Source organism: Saccopteryx leptura, chromosome 11 (assembly GCF_036850995.1).
Source record: "Saccopteryx leptura isolate mSacLep1 chromosome 11, mSacLep1_pri_phased_curated, whole genome shotgun sequence".
Lineage (NCBI taxonomy): Eukaryota > Metazoa > Chordata > Mammalia > Chiroptera > Emballonuridae > Saccopteryx > Saccopteryx leptura.
In genome coordinates, this window is record NC_089513.1 from 3,159,418 (window position 1) to 3,182,244 (window position 22,827).

Here is a 22,827-nt window from a genome sequence, read left to right on the forward strand (position 1 = left end):
ATATATTCAAATACTACCTAAGCTATGAGAGTGGTTGTCTAGGCAGTGAACACTTCCATTTTAAGAAGGAAAACCTTTCTTTTCTCTAAACACACAATAGCACAGGCACGGTACTTGTCCCCACCCAGGACGGGCAGCTCTGAATCTTCATAGGACATGCCGCAATCCATAGAGCATGCGGGTGTCCACTCGATCCAGCAACCTGAATGAATCAGGTTTCTTTTTTGTAAGTCTCAAGTCTAGGTGGAGGCTTTTAGGTTTGATCTACACTTCAAGTCTAGGGTCTTGAGGGCAAGGGAGGGACTCGGAGTGCAGTCCGTCTGCTCAGTGCCCTGACTTCCCTGTGAGGGGCTGGGTTCTGCAGTCACCTCCGTCACACATGGTGTGTGTGCAGTCAGCCAGCCAGGAGCAGCAGAGGTTGTGGTGTGGGTGCTCCGCCAACGCAGGGAGGTGCAGGCAAAGACACATGAAACCTGGGGCCCCTGACACCCCTCCCCAGACTGCAGCCAGAGGATGATGCTTTCATTACCATGAGCTGAGACTGCTCCTTGGCTCCGTGTGAACACGGGTGAAGTAGCAATCAAACTGTTTCTTTGAAACTCCTTAAAAACTAAACATAGGCTTTCCCCCTTTTCTGCTAATTATATACTTTTTTGTTAAAGAAGCAAGCCCTTTATTGCTCATAATTTCAGCTCTTACTCACTTGGGCACCTTCTCAGATCAATAATAGCATATAGTTAAGTGGAAGAAAAGGCTAGATGTGATGGCTGTTTGCAGAGCAAGTATTCATTTCTAGTTTCTAAGTGGGCTTGTGTTTCCTGGTAAAATATTAAATTCGAGTCACAGGTTCAGAGCAGCTTTGCATTCAGAGCTTTTTGTTAAATACCTGTCATTTTTTAAATCTCGCATTCTGGCATAGGTTATAACAAAATCCAGTGTGCATTCTGTAGTGAACGGATTCCAGGGCTGCCAGCCATACATCTTTGATGGCAAAACTACATGGGTTGTAGCACCATGGAAATCAATAAATATTAACCTTTTCTGGCCCTTTGTGCAAGGATGCTTTATCAATCGCTGTCAGGTGAGAGAACAGTCAGTGATGAACAACAGCGTTTCTCAGCTAAGGAATCCATAACAAATTTAGAAATCAATGTAGATTAACACACTTTTTAAATAAAAAAAAATCATCAACAGATTTAGTTCCTAGGAAGAGAACACAAAAGCTAGCCAGCTCACATTTCGAGCCGGCACCTTTGGTGGGACATAAACACAAGCATCACTATGATCCAAAGGGCCAACCATGATACACAGCGCTCAGACCCCACCTACGTGATAAGCACGTGCATCAGGTAACGTGCTGGGAAGCGGGGACACTCTGTTCCGTCACCACAGCCCCGTTCTGTTAGCAATCCACACGCTCCCAGGTCAGCTGAGGGGCAGCAGTCTTGTGAAGGTTTGGAAACAAGGGAAAACCGTGTGGCAGAATCATACTGTCACTCTGGTGACTCTTTCATCCAATCCCACGTCGCAGCAGGCCATGCTCAGGAGGACACTGGCCCCTGCCGGACTCGCCCTGCTGGACCAGAGAAGGGACATCAGGCCGGGAAACCTGCTCACACTCACTTCTAGGTTCTCAAGGGAGCCCCTCTGGTTCTCGCGTGCCTTGAGCTCTTGTCTCTGTGGACTCTTGTCTCAGTCTCAGTTCGGCTGAGCAGTCCAGTGTTCCGAGCGGCCAAGGTCCGCTCAGCCGAAACTGCCTCCTACTGCTTTGAATTTGGCACTTTAAACAGCAAAGTGTAACCACCTTGCAGCCTTACTCACTAGTATACCCATGTCTGTGCCTCCAAGGAGTACAAACATCCTGTGTTTTCATGATCCACTTCCCTTCAAAAAATACTGTGAAATTTTGAGAGGGCAGCGACTCAGACAAATAATTCGATCTTCAGAATGACGTAAACACACAACATTAACAGATGTAACAGAACACCAACGTGCTGAGAGCTCAGTTAACATAAAACCTACAAGTCAGCTGTGGAGGTAAATGATTATACTCTTGTCATTCTGCCTGTGACATCTGTCACTTTAACCTCCAGATAAAGTGTAGGGAAAATCAGGATTCTTAGGAAAATAACATTATACTAGTTATATGTCTTTAATTTTTAAAAAGGCGCTTTTTTTTGGTGGATTCATTTTTTTTGCAATAAATATTAACTATGTATTTGGCCTGATGATATTCAAAGCGACTGCTCTAGGGGTAGAATCTAGAAAACTTCTAAAACAGGTTAATAAAATATCTCTAATATTCATTAATTCCTCAAAAAAAAGTTGGTTCTTGGAAGATGGTGGAAGAAGAAAATACCCTGAAATAACCCCAAATATATCAGTAAGTCCTTGGTGTCACACCCAAGACTTAATAGGTAAAGCAGGGCTTCTGTACAGGAACCCCCAGACAGGTATCCGCACTAACCTCACCCATGGGGCACACCGGGGGTCAAATCGCTGCAGGCCATCAGCGACCTCCCTAAATGTCCTTCAGGGCTCAGACACCAAATGCCTTTAAAGAGCATATGCTTGAAATGGCTTCTATTTTTCTTAGCGAGAGAGACAGAGACAGATGGACAGACAGGAAGGGAGAGAGGGAGAGAGAGGGAGAGAGGGAGATGAGAAGCATCAATTCTTCGTTGTGGCACCTTAGTTGTTCATTGATTGCTTTCTTATACATGCCTTGACCATGGGGTTCCAGCCAAGCCAGTGACCCTTGCTCAAGCCAGCAACCTTGGGCTTCAATCCAGCACCCTTTGGGCTCAAGCCAGCAAACATGGGGTCATGTCTATGATCCCACGCTCAAGCTGGTGAGCCTGTGCTCAAGCCAGTGACCTCGGGGTTTTTGAACCTGGGTCTTCTGTGTCCCAGGCCAATGTTCTATTCACTGTGCCACCACCTGGTCAGGCTGAAATGGCAATTAAAAAAAAACAAAAACTTGAGGTTAAAAGATTTCTACAAACCAGTCAAGGAAAATGTAGTCTCTGTTCCAAGGACAAGCTTCAGTAGCATCATGACAGGGCTTCCTATTTAGAACAGATCCCACACCTGCACCAGCAGTAGGGACGTTTCCCCACCTTTCCCCACATTTATCACCAAAACTTTAGCTAAGATAAAAAAAAATAGAAAAACACAAAATCTTGCCATAACATCCAAGATTATGAAGATCTCCTAAAAACATGTATGATGATCCTAATTTTTCTCGCGGAACCAGCATCTATGATGAGAACTCACAGACTTTCACGGTCTCAGAAAGCCCACTATCCATTTTGCAAGGAAGATATGAGCAGAGGGATCCAGGTAGCCATAAAGCAGCAATCTCCTCTTCTCTGAAGTTTCTATAAATAATAGCTTATAGCTCGGTGCTCGCCAGCCCCACGGAGTATCCGCACCCAGCAAGGGAGATAATCTTTTTAGGCTGACAGATTTTATTGGAGCACTCTCCTGCCATCTTGCCGGAGTCACTGGGAATATGAAGAGCCCTGCACATGAGCAGGGAAATCATTTGGGTCCTAGGATAGCCTTGTCAACTCTCTATGCGAAGAACAAAATAAGCATCAATAAATATCACATCGCCATTGTTGAAGGAGTTTCTGCTTTACTTCATTGAGTTCACCTTAAGACTGTGTTTTCTCCTCTGAAGCATCTTTAACATAGCTCCACACAGATCTCCTGAAACATGGGCTTCACATGACAGGAAATAAATTAAGAGAAAAAACGTAGTAACTTCATTTACTACTTAAAGAAGGAATCATTTACACACTTAACCTACTTAATAGTACTCTGAGCATTTCTGATTCATTCTGATTCATTTATAAGCCTATTTTCTTGGAGATACACAAACCTCTCCTGATCAGTGCATTACATGCATTGAGTGACCTCTCAATCAACAGACTCTGAGTGAAAAACCCTAGTAAGAGCTCCAGCTTCATGAATGCAGGTCTGCACAGAACAGATACTCAACCTGTGAGCCCTGCCTGCACCGGGGACCCAAATGGCTATGGGAAGTGGGCCAGTGAAGGGCCTGTACCAGCCCAGGCAGAAGAGCATGGTGCACAGGAAGGGAGGGGCCTGATGCACAGGGTGGGGCATGGTGTACAGGGGGCGGGGCATGGTGCACATGGGGCATGGTACACTAGGGGAATGGTGCATGGTGCAGTGATTTTCAACCTTTGTTTCTCACGCACTCATAAACTAATTACTAGAGAAAAAGGGGCCCTGACCTCTTCTTCTTTAGTAACTAATTTATTTGTGCCATGAGATGAAAATGGTTGTATTTAGTCAGGGGCACTGACCTTAGTAATTAGTGTGTGTTTGTGCCATGAAAAAAAAAGGTTGAAAATCACTGCACTAGGGGAATGGTGCACAGGGGGCATGGTAAACAGGGAGGCATGGTGCACGGGGGGCATGGGAAACAGGGGGGCACGGTGCACGGGGTGGGGCATGGTGCATGGGGTGGGGCATGGTGCACGGGGGGGGGCATGGTGCATGGGGTGGGGCATGGTGCATGGGGGGGCATGGTACACCAGGGGAATGGTGCACAAGGGGCATGGTAAACAGGGGGGCATGGTGCACAGGGGGGGCATGGTACACCAGGGGAATGGTGCACGGGGGGCATGGTAAACAGGGGGCATGGTGCATGGGGGGGCATGGTACACCAGGGGAATGGTGCATGGGGGGGCATGGTGCATGGGGGTGCATGGGGTGAATAGTGCACAGGGGGGCATGGTGCACGGGGAGTATGGTACATGGGGAGTATGGTGCATGGGGGGCATGGTGCACCGGGGGGCATAGTATACAGGGGGCATGGTGCATGGGAAGTATGGTACACCAGGGGAATGGTGCATGGGGGGCATGGTAAACGGGGCATGGTGCACGGGGAGTATGGTACATGGGGAGTATGGTGCACGGGGGGGTATGGTGCACTGGGGGGCATAGTATACAGGGGGCATGGTACATGGGGAGTATGGTGCACGGGGGGGCATGGTGCACGAGGGGGCATGGTAAAAGGGGGGGAGGTATGGTGAGGGGCAGGTTGAAGCATACATGCTATGGATACTAAAGATACCTTCAAATAAATGCTCGAAAAATTCAGAATTCAAATCAGCATGCAATTAGGGATTAGCAGAAGTGGTCTATAATTTTGCAGAGCATCACAAAAATCACTGAATAACATTTTGGTGAAAAGTAGCAAGAAGAAAAGACATCCAGTAGGAGAGCCTTGAATCAAGTGGTTTCAAGAGAGGAAGAGCAATGGAGATACACCCCCCGAAGTGTCTACTGCCCCCACTCCACAGCACAGACTCAGAGCCTTCCGGAGCCTTCCGTCACTGTCACCTGAGAGGATGTATCTGTGTAAATCTTCTGAAAGAGAAGGGAGGGAAGGGAGGGAGGAAAGGAAGGGTTTGGGAGGGAGGGAGGAGAAAAAAGGAAGGAGGGGAGGGAGGGAAGAAGGAAACGCATGCTTCAATAACCCAATTAAGAAACAAGCAACTAAAAAAGCAAACATAGTTACACTGAAAATACATGAGTGCCCCTAGCTCTCCTTCTCCCTGACAGGTGTATGCTGGGCCAGGGGCTGGAGGTGAGTGGAAGGACCTAGGCCTGTGAAGGAACCGCCTTCACTGGGTGAGTCGTACACAGCAGACACCTGATGGGACTTGTTTCCTTTCTCACTCACCAAGTAGGCTTAGGTTGCAGTGTGTGAGGACGGAGGCCGAGCAGAGTCGAACAGTTCACAGATGCAGAGCTAGCGAGTGATGCAGCTCAGCACGGCAGCCCTGCCACTTCCCTGCCACCTATTTGCTGAGCTCAAAACCGTCCACTGACCTGTGTACCTGGTTCCTCCCAGCCTCTCCTGCCTTGTCAGACGTGGCCCCGCCCCTGCCCTGGCCAGGACCTCGCGGTCAGGCCCTGCTCCCCCATCTACAATGCCAGCCTCTGCCCTCTCTCTGCCAGCAAGGCCCTCCCCTCTGCCCTGCTGTAAGAAAAGCTAACACTCTGAGCTCCATTACTTTTTCTATACAAATACAGACAGTAACAAAACTGTGACTACTCCCAACATGTCCTTTCAATATCCTTTCAGACGTCGTTCAATTATAGAAGTTACATGTATCTGTCCTGCAGAAACGCCACTGGAAAACAGGTACACGAAGAAAAAGCGCGTGGTAGCCATTCACCATCTACATGCTTCCCTGAGACGGCCGGCGTGAACAGGCCCAAGTCTCTAATCTGCATGGTTCCTTCCACTCGTACAAATCAACATGTTATTTCCCCACACCCCTTGTTAAGAAAGAAATTGTCACAGCAGGTGTACTGCAGCGCACCCTCCTTGAAAGCACATGAACACGTGGACACATCCAACCTGTTCACTTTCAACAACTGCGGCTTTGTCATTCTATGAACAGTCATGGGCATTTACATGGCTTCCAGTTCATGGATGGGACAATAACTCACAGCAAAGGAGCCTTACACGTTAGGACACTTATTCCATAAGGCTGATGCTACATAAAACTGCTGGCAAATGGCACATGCATATTAAAGTGTAAAAGTAGCCTGACCTGTGGTGGCGCAGTGGATAAAGCGTCGACCTGGAACACTGAGATCCCAGTTCAAAACCCTGGGCTTGCCTGGTCAAGGCACATATAAGAGTTGAAGCTTCCTGCTCCTCCCTTCACTCTTACTCTTTCTCTCCCCCCGTCCCAAAATGAATAAAGTCTTAAAAAAAATAAAGTGTAAGAGTAGGTTTGTGCTTACTTTCCAATAGAATGCTAGCGACATGCCCTCCCACTAGGAATGGATGCGAGCTCCATTCTCCAGCATATGCTCTGTCCATCACTGGCCATTCTCAACCTTTCAAGTTCCTGCCAATGCATAAAAACTGGCATCTTATTGTTTTGATGTACTGACAGCCAATGAGGTTAAACATCTTTGCATATGCTGACTGACCATCTGCATTTTAAAATGCCTATTCCAATCTGCCTTTTTCTATAAAAAAAAATCAATTTGAGGGAGGTTCCTGTAAGTCAAGAATAGTGACCTTCTGTGGAATACTGGGGTATAATTAACCGTATTCTCTGTCTCAGGTGCTGCAAATATCTCCTCAAAATTTATTCGCAAACTTTATTTCTCTTTTCCCAGTCTGGTCCTGTATTTCATGTTTACATAACCCTGAGGTTATGTAAATATCAGATGTTTGTCTCCATCACCAGTTGACTAGTAAGATTTTAAAATAAAAGTGTAATTCATGTGAATATTTTTAGAACAAAGATATAATGCCTTTTTTATTAATTAACTGACATCTCCTCCTTTGCCTTTCTCCTTCACACTTCAATTACCAGGTGTCTGAGACTGATAAATAAAAGAAACAAAAGCACAATTAATTGTTTATAATAGCCCTGAATTGGTCTCCTGATGTCAGGTGATTCCTGAGCTTCTGATATCATCACATATAAAAAAAGCTACCAGTTACCTTATACTCTGCCTTTATATAGGAAATACCACAGTGATTATCTGTCAATAGAGAAAGATAGAACTAAAATAAAAGATAGCTTTCCTTGTGTTTCAATTCCAATTTTTCAATATATTCACCCTCAGGTGTCCAGATTACAGAATAAAAAATAATACTAGAAAAATGTGGAGTGTGGCAATCTAAAGGATGTTCAGGTACGCCTGTTTAGATCAATGTCTACCCATCACAATTAACAGAAACTATGCCCTAAAATTATCAATAGACAACAGGCCATCAAAAAGTTCACATTCAGAAGTTGCGGTCCACCCCTGACCTCCCCCAGGGTCAAAGGCGTCCCTGTGGTCGCTCGTGCGGGACCCTGGGTCACGTGGAGCCCACTGTGGGGACTCTGCCCCATGGTCTACGTGACGATTTCCTCCCCCCGAGCTTTCATCACACGCCAAGGACAGGGAGCTGGCTGTCTCTCTTCAGCGGGGTGACTGCTCACTGGCCCTACTCTGCGCAGCACAAACACAGGCAAGTTCCTTTGTGAGCCGATCATTTGCTAGAGGTCATTCAGACCATAATTTCAGGCCCTAGCCACTGTCCTGATGGTCCTTCTTAGGAAATTGGACCCAGTGGGGACGTTTTCTCCCTCTGCTTAGTCTATGGGTCAGCATTTTCCTTCTCTTGTAGTTCTTAATTCCCTTAAGTGGCAATTATTTAAGACACAGTAAAGAGAAGGTACAATCTACATTCATCCAATAAAACCTAAATATTAAAAAGGACAGAAAAATCCAGCATGGTTACTAAGGATAAATGAGACAGCATTTAGCATCTGAAAGGTACCAATGAAGTGGTACATGAGTAAATGGATAAAATTTTTAAAAAATGATTGGAGGTTAAAAAAAAAATTAGGAAGAACCAAAAGGGCATACTATGTGTCAAAGAGACAGAGCGTCTTAATTATCAAAGGTTAATATCACAGTCAGAGTCAAGAAATAGGTAAAAAAAAATCACTGTAATAAATACTACATGAAAATCCACTGAAAGGTAGAAAACATAGAAAACCTAAATTTTAGATTTTTAATGAGCATATGATAAAAATTAGATTAGTACTATGGTCCAAAATACACACTCTCAACAGATGCAACCTATTAGTTCTAAAACCGTTACTCCTGGAAATGAAATCACCATGCCTGAAAAGACATTTAAGAAATTATGATCACAGGGAGGGCATTATATATAAATGTACTCTGAGGTCAAAGGTTCTGAAAGAGCCAAAGGAGAAAGGTAGGAATCCTGAATTTTATGTGGTCCATTCATAAGCAAATAGCACAAGTACTGGAACAGGTGAAAGAGAGTGAATGAGTTAAGATGGCAGCCTGTTCAGGGAAACAGGCTGCAGGATTCTGACAGGAGCATTCTGCATGTAATGACAGAATTCAGAGCTATGGCCACTGGTGCAGAGTTGTTCCAGGCCCAGCAAGCACCATCATTACTGACCACACCACCTTTTCCCACGTCCAGATTTAAGAGCGCAGCAAGACCAACTCACATCCAGTTACATTCTTAAGTTTTTAAAGCTTAATATTCACAAATTCGTCTTTGATCTAACACACCATCTGGCAGATCAAAAAGTAGTATTTCCCCAATAAAATCCAACATGCGACATCTGTGAAATACGGTAGTCCATTTAAGCTTCTGGGATTCAAGTAGATTCCCACACATATGATGAACTCTTTCCGTCAGGGTCGCTTTGAAGGGACTTTGCTCCCGCAATCAGAAAAGGTCCTGTCTCCACGACCAATCCATTTTCTAGAGCATTCCAAATGCTCTGCTTTGTGATCAAACGTTGACTCCCACAATGGCAATACTTAGCTCAAGTGTCACACGGACAACGGCCAATTATCCAGCAAGGAGCAGTGGCATGGGAAGGGTCCCAGGAAACAGCGCCCGGCTTCAAGCAGCGGACCGGCCGAAACGTCTGGGTCAGAATCCTTGCTTTACTGTTGCCACCACACTGCTATGTGGGGAATAAGAGTAGCCCGGGTACGCTCTGGAATTAAATGGTGCGATACTTTTCAAGAGAGGCTAAATACTCTGTGAAACAGTGCATGCACAAACAAAATCATTAGAATCACATATCATATGGTTAATTACATAGAATAAAATAAAATTAATTCAATGCTACTTTCTAGATTTTTCCTGTATTTTACAGAGTAGAAAAAAATTACTGTGAAAGATGCCTATTAAGATAAATCAGCAAGAGAAGCATGGTTAGAGCACACTGACTTTTGATCCTTCCTCACACTCTCCCCATCCCTCCTCCCTGGGGCCGCGGGGGCTGTCCTCCCACAAGGACTCGCAGCTGCCTTCCAGCCTGAGCCCAGAGGTGATGCTCCTTGTCTGCCCATGCAGGTCACTTCCCCAGGGGCTGCCCTACGACACCTTCAACTTTTCCTTACAGACCTCAGGGGGTAGCTGGGCATTCCTGAGTGCAGTTGTGAACCAATGTCTTCCCCACTGAGGGAGGCGGCTCTCTGCCAGCAGGACCACGCCTGGGCTGCACACTTGTGCGCCTCTGGACCCCAGGGTGGGCGGGGGACGCAGCATGGGTAGAGGAAGCCCAATATGTGCTTGGGGACAGCCCAGTAGGTCTCACACAAGAGGAGTTACACATTCTCAAACAAAATCAATTTGTCATCATGTCAGGACTTTTAAAACATGTTCTGCGCCTGACCTGTGGTGGCACAGTGGATCGAGCGTCGACCTGAAGTGCTGAGGTCGCCGGTTCAGAAACCTGGGCTTGCCTGGTCAAGGCACATATGGGAATTGACGCTTCCTACTCCTCCCCTTTCTCTCTCTCTCTCTCTCTTCTCTAAAATGAGTAAATAAATAAAAATAATAAAAACGTGTTCTGCAACATACTAAGAAGCAGAAGAATTTAAATCGCATAAACTCAATGAAGTTTATGAAATCTTCCCCATTAAAAATGTTTACAATTTACTGATTTGACTTTTCAGTGAGGATTCAGGACTTATCACTGGACACAGTGAAAATGTTTTTCACGAAAAATTGGTAACTATTAAAGAAAGGTTGGAATACTGAAATTGGCTGGCGCCCTGCTGATATGACTCTGCAGGGAGAAATCCTGTAACTGGAATCATCATATCACAACTTCCTAGAAGTCTGTGGATTTCTGTATGGTTCATATCAGAAACAAGGGTCCTACGTACGTCTGATGGCTTAGAAACAGGAGAGAGCCACACCCTTAGGGAGACCTTCCTGCAACTTCTGTTTGCTCAAGAGACAGAAGCAGTGGGTAGGGAGAATGTCTTGCCCTGCATTCTGTAGGAGCTCAGGGCTCCTAACAGGGCCCCTGGTCATACCACAAACATCCAGCAGCGGAGCATAACTAGATACAAACACGCAGATGAAATGCCTACATCAATTAGCATGCTATACTTGAGGTCTAAGTCAAAACCTTTAGGCCAAGCACATTCAATTTTATTTGTGTTATGATAATAAACTGTTGAATCTCATAGGTTGAATGAAAATGATTATACATATTAATGGAACAGGGTGAATATCTTGACATCTTAATGCCTACAAGATGAACACACACAAACTGACCCTGCCAAAAATAATATAACATATAGCACTGGATTTCAAGTGTAAAAAAATTTCTTTTAATTTGAAATGTTCAAACTGAACATAAAACATCTTTAAAATGTCTAACACATTTCCTTAGAGAAGTTGGGTTGGAAAAGGAAACACATAAAGTGCTGTAACAGAATTACATCTAAAAACAAAATTAATTCTTTGGTAAAAGATTCATGATCCAAAAGCACACATCACAAAAACACTATTTCTTCACGTGCAGTGGGAAAAGGCCACACATATGGACAAAGCTGATACCTTAGAACAGAAGAGTAAAATAAGAAGAAACCTCAAGTATTCAGACACTTTGAAAGCGCTATCTTCGCCTTCTTTCTCTTGGCTCTTCAGCACTTTGCTGCATGGGTGATGCAATGGGCTCTTCAGCTCAGTGTTCCGATGACCCCCTTCAGCAGGCGAAGGCCTCTGCAGCCACGCCCCGATCCGGCCAAGGCTCCTCGTCCCACCTCTCCTGTCACGCAGCTCTCACAAAATCAAGTGCTCTCTGTGTGCCTTTCTGCACTTGAAATTAATCATCTTCATTCGCACTTGAGTTGCACAAGTTACCACAACCGCTCCACCCCTGTAGCAAACACTGTCTCCCACACTCGCTCTAATAGCAAGAGCGCTTACAAGTCATTAAATCACGTTGCAATTCAATGTGCACGAGAGGGCCTACATCTGGCACTTCTTCTCTCTAGCCCTTGATTAAGCATGAAGCTTGCTCTGGGTGAGTATCAAGGTTAATCTAACAAAGCCTAATCCCATCAATTGATTATTTGCAAGACACCAAGAAGTACCACACAGGGTCAGCGCTGACTAAATGTCAATAGATTCAATAAATATTTATTTACCAACATAAAGAATGCTAAGTAGGATACTTAACCACCTGACAAGTGGGAAAGGTTGTGAGACAGGCACCTTTTTTAAAAAAAAAAAGAAACCTTAGGTGAGACCAACTACAGAACTTCTACCTAGTACTCTAAAATTTCAAGAAAACTAGGCATTTTCTTGTCTGTTATTTATACTAACGATATTTTTTTAAGCAAAGAGTCTATTTATTAGTAACAGTCTGGTTTTTAATCAAGAGAGTGGGGTATAAATGTAAATATGCAAGTTATGCTAACAACCCAGGTCAAACATATTCATATAAAATGTGACTTGGAATACCTACTCCTGTCACTCAAGAGCAGCACCTACTAGCATAACTAATAAGAACCTAGAAGACACAGAGTAATTTCAGTTCAATATTGATTTAATTAAATACTTACAGAGCTCTTAATGTATGCCTGGTACCACTAAAAGTTCTTTACAAATATGAACTTATTTAATCACTCTAAGACATTTATCACTAAAGGAGATTAATTGACATAAATATTACTCCTAAATCTGTCCCTGGCCAACATCTGGGAAGAGACCGGTATTATCACTCATTCTAACCAAGGGAACCAGACAACGGATGAGGAGGAAACCCTTAAAGGCAGTTCCCCCAAAAAGAGGTCCCTCCCAGTAAAGAGAAGATTAAATTGTGTATTCTATGCAATATATGTAATTCATCTACGTTAACTGCAGAGGAGTGTGGCCTCCTCCTTATAAACAGGAAACCACTTATGCTTGGCTTTTATTTTAAGCATGCATAAAAATTATGATTTCTCATAAGAGGAGAGAATGACTCCCTGCCAATCACGCTGATGTGCTCCTCAACGAATGGCGGCAATGGCTGTGACGGGCTGAGCAGAGTGCTTTAAGAAGGATCCAGACCAGTCTCCTCCAGTCGGGGCCTCCGCCGCATTCTACTGCAATAAAAGCTATTAGGTGATTTAAGTGACTACTTTACCATGATGGATTTCATCTACTAAAAAAGAACGTATTTAAGTGTTTTTAATCTTACTTAGAAATAAAAAAGGGGAAAAAATAAGAAAGGATAAGCATGTCTGTAAGCTAAAATATTTTGCTTCTTAATATTTTTCTGCACAAATTAACTTTGTAAATTTATGCAATCGATTTATATATTTTAGATACTGATTAGCATGTAACGTGTAACATCTTTTTGGTCTATTGAATTTTAGAGTCTCAAGCCAATTAGTATAATTTCTGTATTAACTTTCCCCATCCCAATCAGCTCACTCCTCTAATGGCCCTCACCAGCACAGACACCTATTTAATATTTTCCAATATGGTTATATGCAGAAAACACATAAAAGATAAGGACAACTGGTTTTATATATGTAGTTGTGATATTTAAAATTTTAAACTATGGTAAATACATGTAACAAAATTTACCATCTCCACCATTTTTAAGTGTACAGTTCAGTACAGTTAAATATATTGCTGTACTATCAATCTCCAGATTTGTTTTGTACTGCAAAAGTGAAACTGGGCCTATTAAACAACAACCGCAAAATGAGGATGAATATAAAATGTATAGAGACTTTGGAGAGCAGCTTGACAGCTTCCTTTAGAAGCTAAAATTATATATAATGATACCCTCCAGGTAGCTCATGTCCAGGTATTTACCCATCAGAAATGGAGCCTTCCTTTCACACAGAAACCTACATGTGAACGTTAATAGCAACACTATTCATAATTGCTAGAAAGAGCAAACCACCTCGATGTGGGACTTAACTGTGGATTTGATATGTAGTTCTCTGACAAGTAATGATGTTGAGCATCTTTTCATGTGCTTACCAGTCATTCAGACGTCTTCTTTGAAGAAATGGCTTTTCAGATCCTTTGCCCATTTTTTAATTAGGTTATTTGGCTAGTTACTATTACGTTATAAGGGTTCTTTACATATTCTGGATACAACTCCCTGATCAGATTTATAGCTTATGTTTCCACTTCACAGGGTTCCTTTCATCTTCTTCAGTAAGTAGTTTATCCTTTGAGGTATAAAAGTTTTTAGTTTTTATGTAGTTCAATTTATCTATTTTTCCTTTGTGCTTTTGCTGTTGTAACCAAGAAACCACTGCCAAATTAAAGGCACAAGACTTGTGTTTGAAGACTAAGAGTTTCATAATTGTAGGTCTTATGTTTAGGCCTAACTTATGTTAGACAGACAGATGGCACAGCGTGCATCCACGGGACTCATGGGGCACCATGCACACGTATGCTGCTGGCTCTGTCTGCTGAGAAGGCACACAAGCAGGGTGCGTGGGAGCTGCAGGCACAGAGCACACCATGGTGTCTAGTTCCGTTCTCTCGTAGGGACCCAGTGTGCCTGGGGGAGCAGGCTGGCTTCAGGACCGGGCAGGGAAAGCACCAGCAGGCCAGAGGCGCACGGGCACACGTGGGGCAGAAAGCAGGGACGCTCCTAACCAGGGGCCATCAGAGGATACAGAGCACCCGACAGAGCTTCTTGTGGCAAAGTGGAGCCACTCCAGCCAGAAAACAGGTGACAGTGGCACCGAACTAAACCATAGAGTTAAACAGGTCCATAGCGATACACATTAAAGTAACGGGAGAGAAGGGACGGATACTCTTTAAAAAAGAATTCCAATTAAATGTGGAAGGAACGAGGGAAAGAGAAAATCACCACTACATCTCTGCAGATCTTCCTGTGGAAGATCCACTGATGACTGTCAATCAAAGGGCAAGTGATTGAGGAGATTTTCATAATCTGAAATTACTGCCCCCGGATGTTTATTACTTAGAAAGGGGAAAACAACACATCTGCAGGAGAGAAAAAGACACCACCTTCCTCACTACCTGCAACACAGCTGTTCTGGGGAAGTCTAAAAAAAACTGAAATTATAACATGGGTAAACACCAGACTAGTGCAAAACAAGCGATCCGTATTCTCTCAAGTCTCAAGGTCATGGAAACAATGGAAGACTGGCACCTGTTGGGGACCAGAGGATACGCTGACTCCGGCTGAACCCTGGAGCAGGCGTAGCACGCCGGAGATGGGAGACACGAGTGAGCACGCCCTGATCACCCTGAACACCCAGGGAGCACGTGGGGATACATGGGGAACAACTGGAGTGGGCGCAGCAACTAGAGACAGGAGACCCAAGTGAGCACACCCTGAGCACCCGGGGAGCACATGGGGAACATTTGGGGGCACATGGGGAACATCCTGGAGTGGGCGCAGCAACTAGAGACAGGAGACCCAAGTGAGCACACCCTGAGCACCCGGGGAGCACATGGGGAACATTTGGGGGCACATGGGGAACATCCTGGAGTGGGCGCAGCAACTAGAGACAGGAGACCCAAGTGAGCACACCCTGAGCACCCGGGGAGCACATGGGGGCACACAGGGAGCACACAGGGAGCAAAAGCGGAGCACACAGGGAGCACGTGGGGGCACATGGAGCACACGGGAACACACACAGAGCACACGGGAGCACGTAAATGGGGGCACATGGGGAGCACCTGAGGAGCACATGTGGAACACACGGGGAGCACATGGGGGCGCACACGCAGCACATAGGAGCACACACAGAGCATACAGAGAACACACGGGAGCACGTAGGGGCACACACGTAGCACCTGGGGAGCACGCATGGAGCACATGGGAGCACACACGGAGAACACCCGGGGAGCACATGCAGAGCACCCCAGAAGCACACGGCGCTGCATGGGTGCTGGTGCATTGGTCCTGGGTAGCTGCGCTCCGGTAAACATGACACTCACAAAGGTCAATAAATCTACGGAACTCTGTACTCTTTTTACAAGGTTTTGGTAAGTTTTAAGTTACTTAAAAAAAAGGTAAAACAAAGACAACTTGCTAACTGGCAATTTTGCTCACTCTAGAAAGAAATGAAATTGCAAATGCATTAATTACAACGGACATTCTTACACCCTTCGAAGTACACATCAAAGCTCATCACAGAGCACACCCAGACCTCCCGCGTCCCCCGACCCCTGCACGCTGGTCTCCACATCATCACAGAGCACACCCAGACCTCCCGCGTCCCCCGACCCCTGCACGCTGGTCTCCACATCATCACAGAGCACACCCAGACCTCCCGCGTCCCCCGACACCTGCACGCTGGTCTCCACATCATCACAGATCACACCCAGACCTCCCGCGTCCCCCGACACCTGCACGCTGGTCTCCACATCATCACAGAGCACACCCAGACCTCCCGCGTCCCCCGACCCCTGCACGCTGGTCTCCACATCATCACAGAGCACACCCAGACCTCCCGCGTCCCCCGACCCCTGCACGCTGGTCTCCACATCATCACAGAGCACACCCAGACCTCCCGCATCCCCCGACCCCTGCACGCTGGTCTCCACATCATCACAGAGCACACCCAGACCTCCCGCGTCCCCCGACCCCTGCACGCTGGTCTCCACATCATCACAGAGCACACCCAAACCTCCCGCGTCCCCCGACCCCTGCACGCTGGTCTCCACATCATCACAGAGCACACCCAGACCTCCCGCGTCCCCCGACCCCTGCACGCTGGTCTCCACATCATCACAGAGCACAGCCAAACCTCCCGCGTCCCCCGACCCCTGCACGCTGGTCTCCACATCATCACAGAGCACACCCAAACCTCCCGCGTCTCCCGACACCTGCACGCTGGTCTCCACAGGTGGCCCCACGCAGTGCTGCCTGGCAGGTGCTGCCAGCTGTGGACCGGTCAGCACCGCCTGCTTCCCCCACACCCCATTGAGTCATAGGGGGTCAGGACACGGCGGCAAGGGTGTGCACAGGCTTCTAATACGTAAATTACACTGAATTAAACAGTTGATAAAAAGTATATGTAAAGAAAAACCACAGCAGTTACCTGACACAGTCACATGGCCTCTGCTTTAACTTTCCACGCTAAATTTTTTTCCCTTAAAATTTTGATAATGAAGCTGTTGGGCATCACAATTTTATTTCCTTTCTAAAAAATAAAATCTATGGTGACGTTCAGAACTTGGTTCACGAACGCGGAACCCCATGGACCCGATTGGGGCACAGCTATGCCTGCCTGCCGACGGGGCCACCGCACCGCCAGGCACCAGTGCAGCCTGTGGCCACAGTGAAGACCCTAAGTTTCCCTGGGGCTCCAACGATACAGGCCAGTCACACTCAGCGAGGCCTCCCCCAAAAGGGGAGATATTTTTTTCCTTGAAAATAATTGAACAGTGCTTTAAAAGGTCATGTAGCAAGAGTAGGAGCCTAGAGCCCAAGACCTCTCAGAGCTGGAAATACATCAAAAATGATGAACTGAATGGATTTCTATAAATCTCAGATCTCTTCAGCCGATTCTATTAGGTGTTACTAACAAAAACTGTATTTTAATTGTGTGCTCTGACTTTATTTTAAATGTTCTGAATGCCATTATGGATTTCACAGAATATTAAAATATACACTAGGAAGGACATAATTTCAGAATAATACTCCATTTAAAAATTAGTTTTAAAAATATATAGTAGGCACTATACAACGAACAGAAATAATTCAAATAAATTAGGTGATAAGTTTCCACTGTGAAAAAAGTTTTACACAGACATTTTAGCCCTAACTTTGAATATCTGTGCAGACCATCAGGCTAATATACAATACGTATGGCCACTGGTACATACACACACATCCAGAGAGTGTGATTTATTACTCTTAATGGCAACTTGAAATAGATACAAAAATCATTCTGGAACTTTCCGATGATTAAACCATCAATAACAAAGGCCAGTAGCTTTTCTTTTCAAGAGAATCTCAAGATGAACACTTTTCAGAGCTGCTGCACAGGCATGATTTCACCTGAGCTGCACACTCAGAAGAAAGGCAAGACACTGACTACTTCTGCAGCTGAGGAGGAAAATACAGAGCCGCTGAGTGGCTCACTCAGAGTCACAGGCCCACCAGTGACAAAGCCAGGACGCTGCAGGCCTGCTGCACCGACTGAACCCGTCTGTCCATCGCCCGAGGACCACTGTGAGCACTTTCCACGCTGCTCCCCTGGTCGCTCCAGAACACTGTGGTCGCAGAAGAACCTCGTGGGCCCGGAGGGCTGCGCTCCTCCTCAGCCCCCGCATGTGCAGGGCCACCATCAGGCAGGGACGTCTCCTGCTCGGGCACCTTAACCTCTTTGACATCCATTTTCTAAAATCCTGAAACTGGGAACAACACCCCCAAAGACATTCATTTTGAACATGTAGTGGCCCAGCTAAGAGTCTGGCCCAGACACTATTATTACCCTTCCTCCTTCATTCTTGTCATTCAAAAGGCAGCTGGTGACAGGGTGAAATAATGGAGTCATTCAGTACTACACGCTACCACCTACATAGGAAGCCACACACATGCACTAGGGGGTCCTGACTGTGGGGGGCCCTGAGAAGGCAGGGGGTGGCCAGACAGATACAAGGATGGAAATGTTTCTTCCACAGGGCTGAGCAGACAGAGGACATTCTCACCAGGAAGAGGAGTTGGAGGGAATGTATTTATTTGTAGGCAGATTAAGTTTAAAAATATTTAAAAATGTGTAATTAGGTTTCTCAGCATATCATTTACCGAAAACTAGGGGATGAGAGCAGAGGGTCTGCTGACCTCACCAGTCACCGGTGTGGATGAGCGTCCCCCAGAGAGGAGACCAGGGCAGCGATGGAAATCTTGAGAAGAGGCTGATGGAAGCCCCGCACGGACACGACCCGCGCACTGCCTACGGAGGGGTCAGGCAGTTATCTCAGACTAGGGCCCCCACAGCAGCGAGAGGGGGAGACCCTGAACCCGCTCAGTCCGGCGGCCCCAAGGACACTGCCTACGGAGGGGTCAGGCAGTTATCTCAGACTAGGGCCCACAGCAGCGAGAGGGGGAGACCCTGAACCCGCTCAGTCCGGGGGCCCCAAGGACACTGCCTACGGAGGTGTCAGGCAGTTATCTCAGACTAGGGCCCCCCAGCAGCGAGAGGGGGAGACCCTGAACCCGCTCAGTCCGGGGGCCCCAAGGACACTGCCTCACGGAGGTGCCGCGGGACTGACACTGACACAGAGGTTTGAAAGAAACAAAGACCTCTGGCAGCAGTTCTAAAAATAGTAAGTGTACCCATGGATGGTGCCTGAGGTTAAGGAAGCCAAGGGCTGGATTGTTAATCAGGTCAGAAGTCTTTGGTTGGTAAGGAGGTACCGGGAGGCAGGAAAACAGGAAGGCAGTCTGAAGGTTACAGGGGGGCTGAAAATTAGTGTGGTGAGCCCCATGTCTGTATTAGGAGATGAAGCTGAGACGATACTGGGGGTGAGCGTAATGATACCCCTGCAGAAGTACATGTTAATGGCAGTGAGTCAGCATGGATTCACCAAAGGCGATCATGTCAGGAAAAATTTTGTTCCTTTTTAGGTTGAAGGGATAATTGGTTTATGTAAGGGAGAACCAATGAGAAACTATCAGGAATTTTTGGATCTTTTCACGAAATGAATTATACGAAACATCCTGACTCGTGTCAGAGCCTCCAACTAACAAAAGGGGACGGGAGAGCGGGGGTTAAAAATAGAGGACTCCAGGGAAACGGCCTTCTCCCCAGCCTGGCTCTCAGGATACAGGCGCTGGTGACAACTGAGGAGGCGGCCTTTTCCACGAGGACAGGGGGACACCACTCAGCCAGAGGGGATGGCAGCAGCTGCTTTACCGAATGCAGAGACGGAACAAATGGGCTCTGAGGAGGAACATGAAATCCACCTGCCGGAGTCTGGGGGGCATTGGGGAGAATGAAGGGGTCATTGTAAGGACAGTTTAAATGGCTCTGAATTACAAAGTCAGACACAGCCAAGCTAAAAAAAAATCACCTTTTTAAAGTTTTCTCTTAACCACGCCAAGCGTACCAAAGAGAAACAATGACTGAGGAGGTACGTTCCCCACGCAGCAGCAGGCTCAGCAGCGACACCCCCGCGCACCTGCCTTACGAGTCTTGCTGGCGGGGACACCAAGGATTGCTAGGATGATGTGTATACAACAACGATCCTGACGGAACTGTAACACTAGGGCTATACACACAGACATCCCCCACAGACAAAAGAAGGGGGGTCACGTTTCTTCACGCTTGTCTGTAGATGACACCTCCCGCCTCACGAAGGCTGCCCAGCTGCCCAGCACCGCGGTGGCGCAGTGGCACAGCACCGGGAGTAAGTGGCATGGCCGGAGGACAGTCTCTGTGGTCTGCAGCCAGTGTCCCGCCCCTTCCTTGGGTACCCGTCATTTAACAGGGAGAGCTACTCGATTTGGGGAAACAGCCATGAGAGGCAGGCTCAGAACTCACCGTGACCAAGGGACTTGAGGACAGCCAGCGCCCTCAGAGGGCTCTGCTGGGCCCCTCCTGAAGCAGACGCATGTCCATGAGAGGCAGCCACTCTGGAACCCGCACCACCACGCGTCCATGCTCAGAGGGACCCACAGGGACTGTGTCCGAAGGTGCTTTAATTCCCTTTATCTGCATAGCCCAAAACCTCTTCAGTAGCTACTTCACCAAAATGCAGGAAACTGAACTGTTTTCATCTGGCTAAAACAGCCCTGGATACCACAGAGATGACTAAACCAAACATTCTACTGGCACTTTAAAAAGTTGGTCATGTGAGAACTAACAGACATTGGAAATACCTCAGCAGAAACAGATAACAACCAGCAGGAAGACAGTGTCAAATGTAAAGAATATCATTCTAACACAAATTACCATCAAGTTCTGCTTCTTTTCCTGTAGATATTATATGAGTAAATAACGTTTACATATTTTATATTTTGCAAACAAAGTGTTGCCCTTTGTTTGGAATTTCCCCACTGTCACGTCTCCGGCTTGGCGGCACGACCCATGATCCCATCATGCTAGACGTAAAGGTGCTGTGCTGGGAGCTTTGTGGCCATTACTTTCCTGAATTCTCACAACAACCCTTCAAACAGATACCACCACACGAATTTACATATGAGACGTCTGAGATGTGATGAGCTTAGCTTACCTGAGGTCAGTCACACGGCCTGTCGGGAAGAGGTGGATGGGAAATGTAGCTCCAGCTGATCCCAAAGCCCTGCTCAGGGCAGCCCTGGGCCCACAGACATTATATACTGTCACACTTCGCCATTCTGCACAGGAAGGATTTCACTCGAGGCACACCTGTCTGAGCTCTGGGAGCAGGTGTGCCCCCCTCTGCCACTGGGTCCCTGCAGCACGTCTGGCCTGGTCCACCGAGACCAGAACACCAGGCGGCCACCGTCACCACCCACGGGTCCCTGAATGCTCGGGGCCAGGGCCCTCCTAATTTCTGGGGACGAGTGGCCCTCTGTCCCCTGTCCATGCTGTTCTACTCTCTCCTTGGTCACGTGCTATTCCTTCCCAGGTGTTCACTGGAAACCATGGTACAAAGGGATTGGGCAAAACGCTTCCAGTCACAAACATTTTTGGCAGCGAATTTAAAATTTTATCAATTAGTCAAATAGGAAGCCTAAACAACTATAATTTCAGTTTAACTGTTTTGAATAGTTGCTGCTATTAACCTTGTTGTTCTGGGATGACTATTCTGTCATATTTACTCTTGATCAAATGTAACTGAGAAAACTGTTTTCTAGCTGAGCGGGCAAAGCCGGCAGTGGCCCTCAGGTAAGTCTGGAACGCTGACTGTCACGGATTCAGCACATTAATACAGAGCACGGCCATGCCCAAGGGGCACTGTGACCATGGTGAACATGCCCGTAAAAACCACACCCTCTCAAACAAGTCTCGGCCCCTCACCTGCGTGCAGGTAAGCCAGGTCGGGGTTCTCGATGTCAGGATGCTGCTCTTTCAGGTGGTTCCGGAACTCCACGGGGACGTTTGTTCCGTACTCACACTTGGGACAGTTGTACATCTTGACGCCCTCGTGCTTGCCGGTGTGTAAAATGTGTTTGCGGATGTTTTCAGCACAGTTTGACCTACCAAGTAAGAAAGAAAGAAAGGGAAAGGAGTTAAGGTCAAATCGGTAATGTGAGACCACCAATAATGACATGAGCCAGCACACAGGCTGAGTGACACGATGGGGATGCTCTCCCCGCTGCACCACGATGACGTGTGTGATACACCCATCACAGGCGGCTGGTCCCACCTGAACCTGGTACTCATTTCTGAGGGGCCTCATTTCTATGCAAAACTGAAAACACCAAATCCCAGGTCCTGTGATTTTAACATCCAATTATCCTGGTGCCACTTGAGGGCACTGAAGGCGTTTCCTTCACCCCGAGAACACGCCTGTCACACTGAGGACTAGCACGGAGGACAGCACTGCCACCTCCATGAATACGCAGCAGCAAGGGGACAAAAAAGCTTTGGGTCTTAAGTTCTGTCAGGAGAACTGCTTCCAAGAAAGGTTCTCAAGTAGTTTGCAAACAGAGAAGCAGCTGGAGACAGTCCGCAACCCCAAGTGTTGGTGACGTGTGAAGTGCCAGCAAGTTTCTGTGCCGATGCAGGTGTTCATGCGTGATGAACAGAAATGACAACCCTATACCAAAGTGAACCTACAAGCAGAGTGGGCCCCTCTGCCACTGTTCCTGCAGATCCCGCCATGTCAGGCCTGAAGCGAGCAGAGCAGTGGGACTCACTCCATGAGGAACCCCCCTCAGCACTGCTGCCCCGAGACTGCACCCCAGCCCCATTCTGATCACACGCACTGTGATCACACACACTGCTTTCCTGCTGTCCTTGTCATCATTCGGAGGATAATAACACAAGTCCCACCCAAATTCAGGTAGGAGAGGGGCGCTGAACCAGGAGAAATGAACA

At 46.9% G+C, this 22,827-nt stretch overlaps 1 protein-coding gene across 2 annotated transcripts in view; it reads right to left on the bottom strand.

Moving 5' to 3' along the window:
- The window catches only part of ZNF407 (zinc finger protein 407), a 427,510-nt gene that overhangs the window by 98,341 nt on the left and 306,342 nt on the right, over positions 1-22,827 (bottom strand). For both annotated transcript variants that reach the window (XM_066352233.1, XM_066352234.1), the window contains exon 8: positions 21,805-21,983. In XM_066352233.1, coding sequence (XP_066208330.1) covers positions 21,805-21,983 — 179 coding nt within the window. The remainder of the gene's footprint in view (positions 1-21,804; positions 21,984-22,827) is intronic.